The 13,476-nt window shown below is 37.5% G+C and overlaps 1 protein-coding gene across 3 annotated transcripts in view; it reads right to left on the bottom strand.

Annotated features, from left to right (window-relative positions):
* Positions 1 to 13,476, bottom strand: part of stard13b (StAR-related lipid transfer (START) domain containing 13b) — a 154,184-nt gene that overhangs the window by 86,890 nt on the left and 53,818 nt on the right. For all 3 annotated transcript variants that reach the window (XR_005006982.1, XM_036564889.1, XM_036564879.1), the window contains exon 5: positions 1,393 to 1,423. Coding sequence is in view for 2 of the 3 variants with exons in the window: in XM_036564889.1 (XP_036420782.1) it covers positions 1,393 to 1,423 (31 nt within the window). In the remaining variant the exon portion in view is untranslated. The remainder of the gene's footprint in view (positions 1 to 1,392; positions 1,424 to 13,476) is intronic.

Here is a 13,476-nt window from a genome sequence, read left to right as displayed (position 1 = left end):
AAAACATTGGGCCCATTGGGGGGCTCACGCCTTTTAAGGGGTTAAATGTAATCTCATAGATGCATTGCACAGCCTTTCATTTACATTTCAATTACATTTCAAGGTGGGTTATATTCAGTTCTGACCTTAATTCAGCATTCATTATTTTAAAAATCCTCACATACTGTTTTTCTGTAAAGAGGTCAAGCAACACAAAAACAATGTAATAGGGGTTTTGCTTTTCATTTTGCCACATATTTTGCATGTCACTATGTAAAAGTAATGTCATGTCACATTTCTCCACTGAAGCAACTGCATTTCAATTTGGCATTAATTCCTCTCCATGAGATTTTGGCCTAAAACTTATTTTTAAAATATATGCCGGGTCGAGAGGCACATGCAGAGCATTTTAAGGCAGTTTGGTATATTGCTTTTTCGCATTTGCAACTGTGTTACCATTATCAAATATTAGAAGAACCATCTAGGATCACTGGTGGCTTTTGATAGTAAATAAAATGGCTAGATTTGTGTTGTGGAAATTGTAACCCCTTGTTTCTATCACCACCACTGTAAACAAGTCAGAGTCTGTAATCTCTGCAATCAACCACTTCACATCAAACCACTCTGAATAACTTTGCTTACATCTCAATGATTAAATTATGCGTAAATTCAGCAAAATTGCTGGATTTCCTCTGTAATTATGCTACATATTATCATTCAATTAATGGTCAGCATATATAGACAACATCAAATGCAACTGCAGTAACAAATGTTGAAATATTTTCATTTTGTAAGTCAAACAACTGTCTTGATACATGTTTCTGAATGTACTGCATGAGGCTGAGCTACAGCAGGATTAGCATCATTTAGCTCTGAACAAATTACCCCAAGCAGTAAAGGTAACTGTGCTACTATAAGCTTGTTTAAATATATTTAAAGCTGCCTAAAATTTCATTTCCTGCTTGAATTTGCTGCCATTTAGGCTCAGTAGGTTTACTAAGGAACAAAGCAGAAGGCAGAGTGGAATATTTAAGTGCTTTAACTGTCACACAATGATGTGCTTTGGTGATTTAATTGTGTTAGTGGAAACTCTCTTCACACCACACATGCAGTGTGATTACAAACCGTCTCACACAGTGAGGCTCTTGTCAGAGCTGGAATTGAGTAGATTTGATGCAGTGCTGTGGATAATATAATAGAAGAACCGTAACGACTAAAGGATTTGAGCTTTCTAATAGAAAGTGTAGGTAAAGAAACCCAAAAGAGACGGTTTCTAAATCAACTAGATCCACACTTCCACATCAAGCAAATGGTCTTTATAAACTGTTCTGTCCTATAATGGCTTATAGGACCTGTTCCCAAAGTGGATTTCATGAGCACAGCTTAAAAAAGTAAGAGAAAACCAGCTCCTACCTGCTCCTCCATGCTTAGTCTTGATGGACATCTAGAAACAAAAGAAAAAAGATGGTCAAGGTTGAGCTCTAATCTCTACAGTGCAACTCTGTAAAGGTTTACTATTTAAATAGTAGAGTCAATAGATTTATTTATCGCCATCAGAAGTAGCCTAAACCCATACTCAAATAAAAGTGTTGTTACTTCAAACAAACATAAGAAAAAGCACCTTTCCAGAAAACGAACTATGTAGATGTGCAAAAGTGCAACTTAACTCCTGAATAACTACTAGAACTGTGGTGTAACTTCTTAATGTAACCAGCATATATCAAAATAGACACTGATGTTTTTTATGTACTGTTATTCTTATTTTAGGGCTAAAATAAATGATCAACTTCAAAGGTCAGTGGGGTGAGCAATCAGTACAGATGCTGTCACCAATGAAATTAAACACAAATAAGGAATTAGTAGCTAAATGCTAATGCCCTTGAATAGTAAGTTAACAACACAACACAACACGCACTTTCTAAGCCGCTTGTCCTCCTGGGTTGCAGAGGGTGCTGGAGCCTATCCCAGCAGTCATTGGGTGGAAGGCAGGAAACACCCTGGACAGGCCACCAGTCCATCACAGGGCAGACACACAGACATACACATTCACATCTAGGGCCAAGTTATCATCTCCAGTTCAGCTGACTGCATGTCTTTGGACTGTGGGAGGAAACCCACGCAGGCACAGGGAGATCATGCAAACTCCACACAGAAAGGACCCTGGTCGCCCGGCCGGGGAATCGAACCCAGGCCCTTTTTGTTTTGAGGTGCCACTGTGCCCCCAACAACACAACATGATGATCTACATTAATTTATTTGTCTTTAAGGGAGTCTGGTTACTTACTATTTTTAAGCTGCACATCTTTATTAGTATAATGTTGATTTTACATTTGATACCTAAACATTTAGCCCAGACCTTCTTTTCGAGTCTGTGCTTGTGATGTTAATATGTAAAGATGTATGACGTGGTCCAAAAAAACTCCCACCAAACCCAGCCCAACACCTCTGACTGTAAATCATTATTTCAGGCTTTACAGGGCAACTCACAGCAGCACAAGCACACCGTGTTTCATAGCGCGTTCTTTTTACCTCACGACACAATAATGTTACCTCTCAGTTTTAACAAAACAGTCTTACATAGTGCTGCTCTAAGTTTAATGCCAAATCATTTGTACAGTGTTTATTAATTATTATCATAACTTGAGTGTAAAACAAAACAAGAAACAGTCCCAATATTACTGCATTCTACCAAACCGCATATAGTGAAGACTAATATGTAAAACAAGAGATTACACTACATCCAAACAGAACTCCACTGCTTTAGAGAGGAATTCCACAGATTTTCAAAATGTCTGCATAATTCAGTCAAGACATAAAGTTATCCAAAGTGGATTTATGTGAAATGGTTCATTGCAGAAAAACGTACTGATTTCTTTACAGTGGTGATGATTGGAACCAGGGGTCACAATGCCAACAACACACATATAGCCATTTTATTTACTATCCAAACAACCAGCAAAGCTACGTGTCTTCTGACCAGCACTGTGAACAATTCTATAACATACTCCATTTTAGAGAATCATACTTCATAGTTTCTCTAAAACAGAGCATTTTCCATCAAACCACTCTGAATAACTTCTTAATGATTTAATTATACATATCTTTTGAAAAAATGGTGGACATCCCCTTTAAGCTGCTTATAAGAGTTCACACCCAGATTGAATCTGTGCAGCACAGTCTCCATGTTTGACTGAGCTGTATGTTTTAATACATAATAATACTCCCTTCCTGTCGTGATGGATAAAGCCGTCACCTGACCACTGGGCTGTACTTTCTCCCACAGAGCATGGGAGAAAGTATGATTTACCGTGCCCTCAGCCCCGCCCAGACAACAAGCGCTATTTGTTTAGCGACAGGGTTGTGTTTCACTCCAGTACTGATCCACAGGAGTCCAGTTTTATACTCTCAGCCTCAAATGTCTGTCCCCTTATGTGGCTAACAAAAACCCCACTGGACCTCTAACACCATTGCACATGTTTTGCACACGGAATGTGTTTCAAACTTAAAAAATGAAATTATTTGAGGTTTTCACATATAAAATGCTTGAACTGATGGGTTGGTTTTACATGTTTTACATTCCAGGCTTAACATGCGTTTATTATGTTTAATATTGGGAAAATTCTATAGTATCTCTCAGCCTGACCCATTCATCAGAATTCACAACTTTGCATCCATTTTGTTTTCATCTATTAATTTTCTCTCACTACAATACCCAGCATGCATTACACCAATATGTTATACTACCACTGAGAATCCCCCCACTGCAAAGAAATCCTGACTGCTAGCGTAGTCATTCACATAGAGGCTAATCAATACAAACGTGATATTCTGCTTCGTGGCTGTGATGTTAGATCTCTGGCTTCCTTCTACATTAGCCAGCTAACGGAAAAAAAACATTTTAAACAGTCCATCCACCCCAAAGTCCTTGTAGTTTCCCAAAAGTTTCTCCCACCTTCAACTCACATCATCAAAAGGGGGTTTCTACAACCTTTGACCACAATATTGGGACCTTTCCTGGTACTAATGACACTTTAATGTCGTAATTCTATGACTTTTTTCTCGAAATATTAAGTTTTTTTCTCGAAATATTATGTCTTCTTTCTCAAAATAGTACAACTTTTTTTCTCAAAATATTATGACTTTTTTCTGGAAATATTACGTCTTTTTTCTCTAAATAGTACAACTTTTTTCTCGAAATAGTACAACTTTTTTTCTTGAAATATTATGACTTTTTTTCTCGAAATATTACGTTTTTTTCTCAAAATATTATGTCTTCTTTCTCAAAATAGTACAACTTTTTTTCTCGAAATATTATGACTTTTTTCTTGAAATATTACGTCTTTTTTCTCAAAATAGAACAACTTTTTTTCTCAAAATATTACGATTTTTTTTTCAAAATATTACCACTTTTTTCTCGAAATATCATACTGTATGACTTTTTTCACGAAACATTATGACTTTTTTCTCGAAATATTACCATTTTATTCTCGGAGACTACTATTGTTATTTTCATTAACAGTAGCCCTAAACGCCATCGTAGGTTTCCCTAATCATTAAACCAGAAACTCTCACTCTAGAGGCTGTTGTGGCACCAGTGAGGAGGTGAGTAGGCATGTTTACAATATATGCAGCAATGATTACATTTTTCATTTTGGTAAAATCGCCCTTCTAACATGTATTCTACTTCAGGGAATATGTATGTAAGACATAATGCTACAGTGTAAAATTAAGCAATTGCTGTGAAGAATGGCGATTGATTTCAAAGGTTTCAAATTTTACCAACATACAATTACAAAGTTAGGTTCACCTACACAGCCACCGAATACGAGAACACAGTGCGCAATTTTCAATCTATCATTCAATACATGTCATATCATCAATACAACAACAATTGCTGAATGATAAACAGTGCTGCTAACTCGAAGAGAAAGCTGGGGAGTATTAGCTTAGCTAGCATGCTAACAGCTCTGCTCACCACAGAACAGGTTTTAATCTGGCTAACTAAAGCACCGACACTAGTTTAGCTGATAATCACTCAAATTTGAGAGAGTGAAGTTGAGCAACAGTGTTGGAAGGACAGAAAGCTGAAATTGAACTTAATCTCTGGTGTTTGTGGTGTGGTGTAGCCTGCTGGCTAACCTAATTACTATGGGAGCCATTTGGCTCTACAGTGGAAAAGAGGCCTCTGAAGCCAATGCAAAACGGATTATATTGAGAATGTATGCAATGCAATACATTTATGTATTTATGTATGTAATGCAATATATTTGTATTATGATACACAGTCGAATGCAAAAGCTTGGTGACCTTGGTGAAGTGACATGTTATTGTTTTTGTACGTGAAACACATCCCCATATGCCCATTTGTAATGCACAATTACTGTTTATTTTCTGAAGTTAACATATTGGGGGGCCTGTGCAAAAGTTATGGCACACTTTATCATTTATGTACAGGGTGATTCAAAAAGATTCCGATTTCAAAATCATTTATTTCACTTGTAAATCATTACAGAACAATGCAGTAAACTGTAAATGGTTTAAGTGAGCAAGTTTATTATGTAATTTTACAAGTGCTCAATATGAACCTCCTCCAGCTGTACGGATGACATTAATGCCATAGTCAAATTCATCCCGTACTCGACTGAGCATGTCGGGTGTCGCTGTACTCACGGTTCTTTCAATCAGTTCGATTTCAGAGATCATCCAGTGTTGTGGAACCAACAATGAACGCTCTGAGCTCTTGAAGGTTCACTGCAGACGAAAATCACACTGCTCAGTTATGACGGATTCACTCTTATTGAAGTGGAGAACGCTTAACGCTTGCTGCTCAGGGGTCGCCTCTCCTCGCAGACTTAAGGGAGCCATCTTCCGGAGACAGTCAGAAACTCTATGACCCCCTCTTTCAATTGGTATGTGATTGGTTCCTAAGCGCCTCATGGTTGTAAAAATACGGCGCTTTGAAATGGGATTCATCTTTTTCAATCACCCTTTATTTTGTATAATTTTTACTCTTTTCCCAATATGTTAAACTCTATTTCTTTTTCTTTCATAATGTGTTTCATACTGTTCTTTTTTTTGTTTTTCCTGATGGGTTGATATCGATGTAAAGGTTCCTAAAAATTTACTAGGTGATCTGTGACTGATCCTAGATGCATTTGATAGTTTACCAATAGGATCTAAAGGTGTTCTACAGGAAACTAGTGGTCTCTAACAGTAACCAAAAAGCTATTGCCCATAGGAAGCAAAACTATCGGGTTTTAATGGTTCTAACGGTCTTTTTTCAGCAGGATGCACTAAAATTTGCAGAAAAATGCCATATTTAAGTTTGTTCCCTGTGTGTTCTCTGTAGAGGCTGTGTTAACAGATATTCACTTAGAAAATCAACAAAACTTTTTATATTTAAATATATTGCAATACATGTTAAATGTAAGTAAAATGACGAAATACACACTCCATTTTTACATAGGATTATATACTCTTTAACATGCTGCTACATATACTAGCTACACATCCAGGTGGCCTCCTGTTTTAACCTGTGTGTTCACTTTTCTTTTACTGCTCTTGGTCCCCATGGCCCATGAAATATTTGCTAATGTCTGGAGTTCCCCTTACAATTCACTCAGCCTGTGCCTGGGTGTTTTATTTGGCAGGCTTGTCTATCCCCAATCTCATTATTCACTGCACTACAAATGCCTGAATACATGCCTGTATTACATAAGTGCTCCATATGTTAGAGTAGACGTTCTTATGGCTGGGCAGCATCTCAGTAAAGGTGCTGTGAGACCCCTCTGCAGTTTATCATCTCCATCCAAACCTGACAGCTCCCACTCATCTTTACCCAGGGAAAGAGGAAAGGTTTTATGGAGCTTCATAATATTTGGAAATTCTTGTACGTTCTCTGTTCATATGGCACAAGGGGAAGCAGAACAGAAACAGAAGAGACAGAACAACAGAACAGAGAGGAAAAAAGAGAAGAATGTGACATAGGGTGAAGGGGGAGAGAGAGAGGGTTTAAGTATGAAAAAGAGAAGAGTAAAGATCCTCAGCCCTGTTTGAAACATCTCTCAGAGGCCTCAGACAGGACAGATGTGTCCCCTAGAGAAAACTCCTCTCCCTCTCCATTTCCATATAGCAGCAAAACATACTCCTCTATATTTAGCTGCTCTTCAGTCTCTCACAGTTTCAATACATTCCATCACAACACTGACTTATCCCTGATACTGCACTCACAGTCTTCAGTCTATTGATTTTACATTGTTTATTGACCTCTTAAAAGTTAGGCTTATTATTCAGTACTTGAAAAGAACGCAAACTAGTCATCTTAGATTAATCAGTTATAGAAGTGTGTAATAGACGTTTGGACCTGGCAGTGAGTCCTGGACATTTAAAGGGCCATTTCACCAGCAATCCATTCTGAGAATTTGCCAGTGACCCCTAAAACTTCAAATTCACCACCAGAGGAGACCTGGCATGTGCATATTCACACTGGCCACAGTGAAATATATTAGAGCGTAAAACTCAGTGTTTTACCATGTATATAATATGCACAATGATTCTGACATTATTGAATGTACTGTGAGTTTTCAGATTCAGAGCAATTTGGATCCATAAAAGCTTATTATTGATTTCCTTAATTAGAGTTACAATAGAACCCTACTTTGTTAAATTACGTTCTTTAAGTATTAAAACAAACAATGCAAAAGCACTGAGACATCATGTGATTAACAGAGTGCACCCTTAAATGTCCAAAGGTTCAACTGCGTGCCTTAAACTGTGTTCACTTTCCCATGGGAAAGGTGGAGATGCAGATTTGTATAGAAAAATATAGGCTGGTTTCAATTGTGTACATTGGTTCCACACAAATTAAATGTTACTTCAACTTCAATTTAATTTAAATTAAGTACTTACACATAGTAATTATATTGACGTAACACATTGCATTCATGTTGAGCCAATATGCGTATTTGAATCAGATAAATTTAAAGCAACATTTCTTTCACTGTACATGTAACAGCGTTATGTAATCAGAGTACAAAAAAGTATTCAGTATTTTGTTGCAGTTACAGAAAAAAGACACAAAAATATATTTAGATAACAGGTACATTATAAAAAATAAAGTGATTACCAGCAGGATTACATTCACTTTGAATGAAAAATATCTCATTGTGTAGATTTAAAGAGTTCGGTCCTGCTGCCAGCAGAGAATTCTAAAAAATCCCCTCCCACCCAACAGTTCACAGCCTGATATTCAGCCAATCTATAAATGTGAGTATGTTATTTATTGTTAGTTATTACCTTGGGTTTTCATATTGGCACATTCTACAGAAACTGGGCCAGGTTCACGAAGACTTTCCTAAGAAAAAACTTACAAAGGATCTTAAGACAAACACTAAAGGGTTTGTATAATTATTATTGTATAATTACTGTAAAAAAATTCAGGAAGTTCTCAAATAATATCTTAAGGTCTTATGGTCTTAAGAAAATTGTAATATAGGTTGTCATATAGCTTAGGTTGTCATGTAGACTGTCACGTTCCTTCATGTTACATTTTTCAGGTTACCAAATTTTTTTTTTTAGTTTATCTTGACAATTATATTTTGTGACAGTCTTTAGAAGTTACAATTTAAGAGGTTTACCCTGTCTTGCTAGTTTGTACAGTCTAAGACAAGTACGAGCCTGTCATAAGTAATTATGTAAATATGTAAAAGCTTTTTCTAACAATATTACATGTTCTTACAAAACAGAAATAAGAGAAGAGGTAAAAAAAATGAAGAAAATTCTTAAGAAGTTTTTTGAAGAATAATTTCTCAAGTATATAGTTAAGAAAAAAACGCACATGTTCTTAAGACACTTTTGTGAATCCAGGCCTCGATCTGAAATTATTCTTTGTTGCTAGGTGAAATTTTACAGTTTGACTAGGTCAGTGATGTCCTTCCTTTCTCTGCAGTTCTACATCACACTTTATTTGAATACCTGATTTTTGAATGGACGTACACATAGCACACATAGAACACTAAGTCACCTATAATCATTTTGTTAAATTGTTTTGAGAAAGTCTTGTTAAAATTGCTTTTCTCTTGTCTTCATTGGATGACATGACTTTAAAAAGACAAGTAATCCAAAAGTAACAAAAGCTAATCAGATTATGTTGTAATCCTTAGCATTAGGTTACAGGTTACTTTTTTAAACTGGATCCAGTAATACGTTTTTAAAGTAGCCCTCCCAACCCAGCTTAAAACATTACTATAATGGCATATGGTACAATTACATTCTCTAACTAAATGTACTAAGTCATACAGTGGAGGGTCCCACCCCAGTGACACCTCTTGTGCACTGAAAGTGAGTGTTGGAGTGATGCTACAGACGAACCACTTTTCCTATACTTTGAATGTACGGTTCCTTAAAAGAGCCATTTTCATAAATGAGATGACTATAGCCACCTTTACATGCAGCCTAATAATCCGTTAATAATCCGGCTAATAGCTCAAGAGGAATAGAATACGTCCATGTATAGACCTCAATCGAAGTAGTCTAGTTCGATTGAGGCCATTCGGAATACAATTTCTATCTGATTGAATGAGGTGGGTAATCCTGTGAATAATCAGTTAAATAGAAGAATAATAACCACGTAAACACCTGTATCTGATTACATTCCCAATCGGAAAGTTTAAGTACGTTCTGCACATGTGTGTCACGTCATAGCGAAGGTTTATAACGTTCAGCGTGGCGGGAGTAGAAACTGGTCTACAAAGGAGGTGGGACGGGCTTCCAGCTTATGTGTCTCAGAACACTCGTCTTCCTCTCGCCCTTCTTTAATAAGGACATGTGAGGTACATTTTTCTGAGTCGGACATATTTTTAAAGCAATTAAAAACACAAGCGCGCCACCCGAAAACTCATCTCACTCTGACTGGACCGCAATGTTCACTGTCATGGTAGGGTGTACTCTAAGTGGTACCCCACACAAGCGCATCATTTTGGATCGGATTACTTGTAGTGTACATGTAAATGGAGATTTTCATCAGATTGTTGAGTAGAGTGAGCAAATAAACACCTCAGTCTTAATCTGTAATCGGAATGTATTCAATCGGACTGGCAAAAATCTTTGCATGTAAACACAGCCAGTGATGAGCCTCAAGTTTAAAGAGTCGCCACATATTACGAAGATTCTGTACCGATTAAAAGTTCTCCCTAGAACAGAACATCAAAGCCAAGAACCAGTGAGGACCCTTTATTTTTAAGAGTGCAGGAAACTGTAATAAATGTCTAGAGTTATTGAGAAAGGTAGCGTTTTATTACAATGTGTAGTTACAGTTGAGCTGAGCTGAGTTCACTTTTAAGCTTTCTGATCTAAATACAGGTCCTACCGAAGGCCCTTTGACAGAAGGTCTGCTTGGGCTATTAGATGTGGGTCCATCCATCAAACTGCAGCTGTAGGTGGCTGGGTAGGAGTGCGCCTTTTGAACTCGCCATGCAGAAGATAGTCAAGGAATGTAGCTATGCAGTGTAGCATGATGCAGAATTTTTGTCGTGTTATAACAGAGACAGCCTGGGTACAACGTGCAACTATGCACTGCAGCACAAACGTCAATATATGAAATGAATATTTTACTGTCTTGGCTTCTGCAGGTGAAATGGACTGGAAGAGGTTTGTGCTTGAAGGCTGAAGAGCCCGCATGCAGTCTGGGTTGTGCTATGACCTCAGATTACACACAAAAGCGTGAAGAGGCTGTATTCTCCTTCTTTTTCTCTTCGTCTAAGAGGTTACCTCATGTTTCTCCTCTGGCGTGTGCTGTGTGTGTGAACATTAGCACTGAAATCAGGACAGTTACTAGGCTCGGTGCCAGCACACTCCTCAATCCTGATGCTGGTGACAGGATCATGTATCACTCCAGCATGCAGGCATGTGCATGTGTCTTTGTTTTCATACATTTCCAGGACAAACATGTCCTGACTTTTTAGGAAAACCAAAGAAAAACAGGAATTCCTGGAAAGTGAAAACCAACAAAATGGTCCTGACTTTGTAAAAGTCCTCTTTCCAAAAGCTGCAAGCTTCATTTTTCAAACTGAAAGGGCAAAAAAATACTTTTTGATTGATGAGTTTAAGGTTAGGTTTAGAAAATCCTTATTGCATGTATGCTCTTTCATATATATAATACATATTGACATATTATTCCATATAAGTACCTACATATATAACATATACACTGCGTACATACATGTACTTACTTATTTATAAGACATATGGGGCATATTATTCTGTATATTTAAGTATCTGTACACATATAATATAAAGTCGCTTGCAGAAGTTTGACCTGCCCTGGTCAAATTACAGATTTTGCTGATTTTCTAGGTAAAGAAATAACACATCCTCCACAGAGAACACACTTAAATATGACATTTTCTGTCAATTTTAGTGCACAATTTCTATTTTATTGAGTCTAACATACTGGAAAAAATAAATATAAAATACAAAATGTGCCAAAACTTGCCAAACATGTTAAATTCAGCAAATAAACAGTTATTGTGCTCTGAGAGCTCTGACATTATTTGTACTTAAGTAATCAGTTACCTTTTTTTCTTGCAATTAGTTGTTATTAATTTAATCCATACAAGTTGTTGGTACCGTCTTTGTACTGTTTAACATATTACTATTGCATACATACATTTATAATATGTATGGAACATATTATTACGACATATATGTACTGACATATAAGGGCCATATGTATAATCTTATGTAAATGTGTGTGTGTGTGTGTGTGTGTGTGTGTTTGCAGTGTGTCACAGACTGTCATAGTCATGCACATCCGCATCTGTCACCACTATGATTCTGTCCAATCTCTGTTTGCACAACTCTTCTAAGACTTCTAGTGTAAACTAAGGTAAACGTCAAAGTCAAACACCAAGGATGGAATCGGCCACTACTTGACAGACATACATGTTCAAGAATGTGTTAAATGGAAATGCATACTGTTTACACAAAAACATCACTCCTGCATTGGCCTGTTCATAGGAAAGAACTACAGTGTCACATGTACTGGTACACACCAGCTGATGGGTCAACATTTTGAGTCTCATTGGATATTTTGAGTGTAAGTTGTTACTGTGAGAACCAAGACCAAACAAAAGCTAATTTAAGCACCATACATAGCAATACTGTACAACACTTTTCCTACAGTCTCTGTACAATGTTGTTAATATTAAAACAAAACTTCATACCCTCAAAACAACATTTACTTTCTTACAAGCCAAAGTTGAATCTGACATCACAATGTTAAAGAACTAAATGCAAAAACTCTCTTAGAAGTTTTTAAGAGAACTGGAATCTCTTGTAAATGACCTGCAAGACTAGACAGAAATAACTCCCAGCAGATGCAGCGAAAAAAGGGAGAAGGAACGAGAGAAAATGAGAGAAAGCCCACCAACTTGACCTCTCCACCCTGCAGTATTTTGTCACTTTGCAGGGGCGCTCTTGGCCCCATGGCCCACACCGAAGCTCAGCCTCTGCTGGAGCAGAACAAATCCTGGCCCCCAGAGCTACGCTAGGCTCCGTAATCTATCTCCATCACGCTGAGCCGCTTAGCTCTCTGCTTCTACCCTTACCAGGACACCTGCAGGTAGGCTGAGAGCTAGCATGTAGACTGACATGGACCAGCTGCCACATTCATGCTTTCAAATGGCTATTCAGGACAGAGTACAGGCAAAAGAAAAGGGAGTCTAGTACAACTTTAAAAGAACTCTGTAACAGTCAGCTTGAAGATGTATTATAGACTGTAACTAAAGAAGCAAACTTCAGACACCAAACATGACTTGACAACATTTGGTGTGAGGAGAATATTGTGTAAATTGACAAACTATCGCTTTATGGAACGGCAACATTTTGTCCTGTATATTTCCGCTGGTTAGCTATTACAGCAACCAAATTTGAACACATGCAATGCATACTGGGAATATATATACAGGAGGAAAAGACAGTATGAGGTCTTAAGGTTTTTCAAAGTTTCACTTTCCACCAAATGCAGCCACGCCCTCTCATCTACAGCTATTTTCTTTTGTGTTGCAAATTCAGTAAGGATCTATACATTCTGCGGAATTAATAACCAAAGTCAGTCAGTATGCCAGTGTGTGCAGGAAGGGAAGCCAGCCTTTATCACACACCACTGAAAGAGGTCACAGTTGCAATAAATAATCTAAACTAAAAACATAATTTGTTCAATGTGTTAAAAAAGGATTAAAAGTTTGGACTTTCGAACCTGCATCAAATCCAGACTGAAACTCTTTGGACAGTTGATAGAACACCTGAGCTGAGGAAGCCTGTCTGTAACAGCCGAGCTAACACCGCTTTAGCTGCTAGAGTGCTCGTCCGACACATTACCAAACTGTTTGTCTCAGCTCAGTTAATTTACCTGACATATACTGAGGTAAATTTGTATTGCATTCATAAACTACATTTATAGGCTTCACTGTCATAGTCTGCTCCAACTGCTACTGTGGC

The sequence above is a fragment of the Colossoma macropomum genome, unplaced genomic scaffold, assembly GCF_904425465.1.
Source record: "Colossoma macropomum unplaced genomic scaffold, Colossoma_macropomum, whole genome shotgun sequence".
NCBI classification, from domain to species: domain Eukaryota; kingdom Metazoa; phylum Chordata; class Actinopteri; order Characiformes; family Serrasalmidae; genus Colossoma; species Colossoma macropomum.
This window is presented reverse-complemented; position numbering and strand designations above follow the sequence as displayed.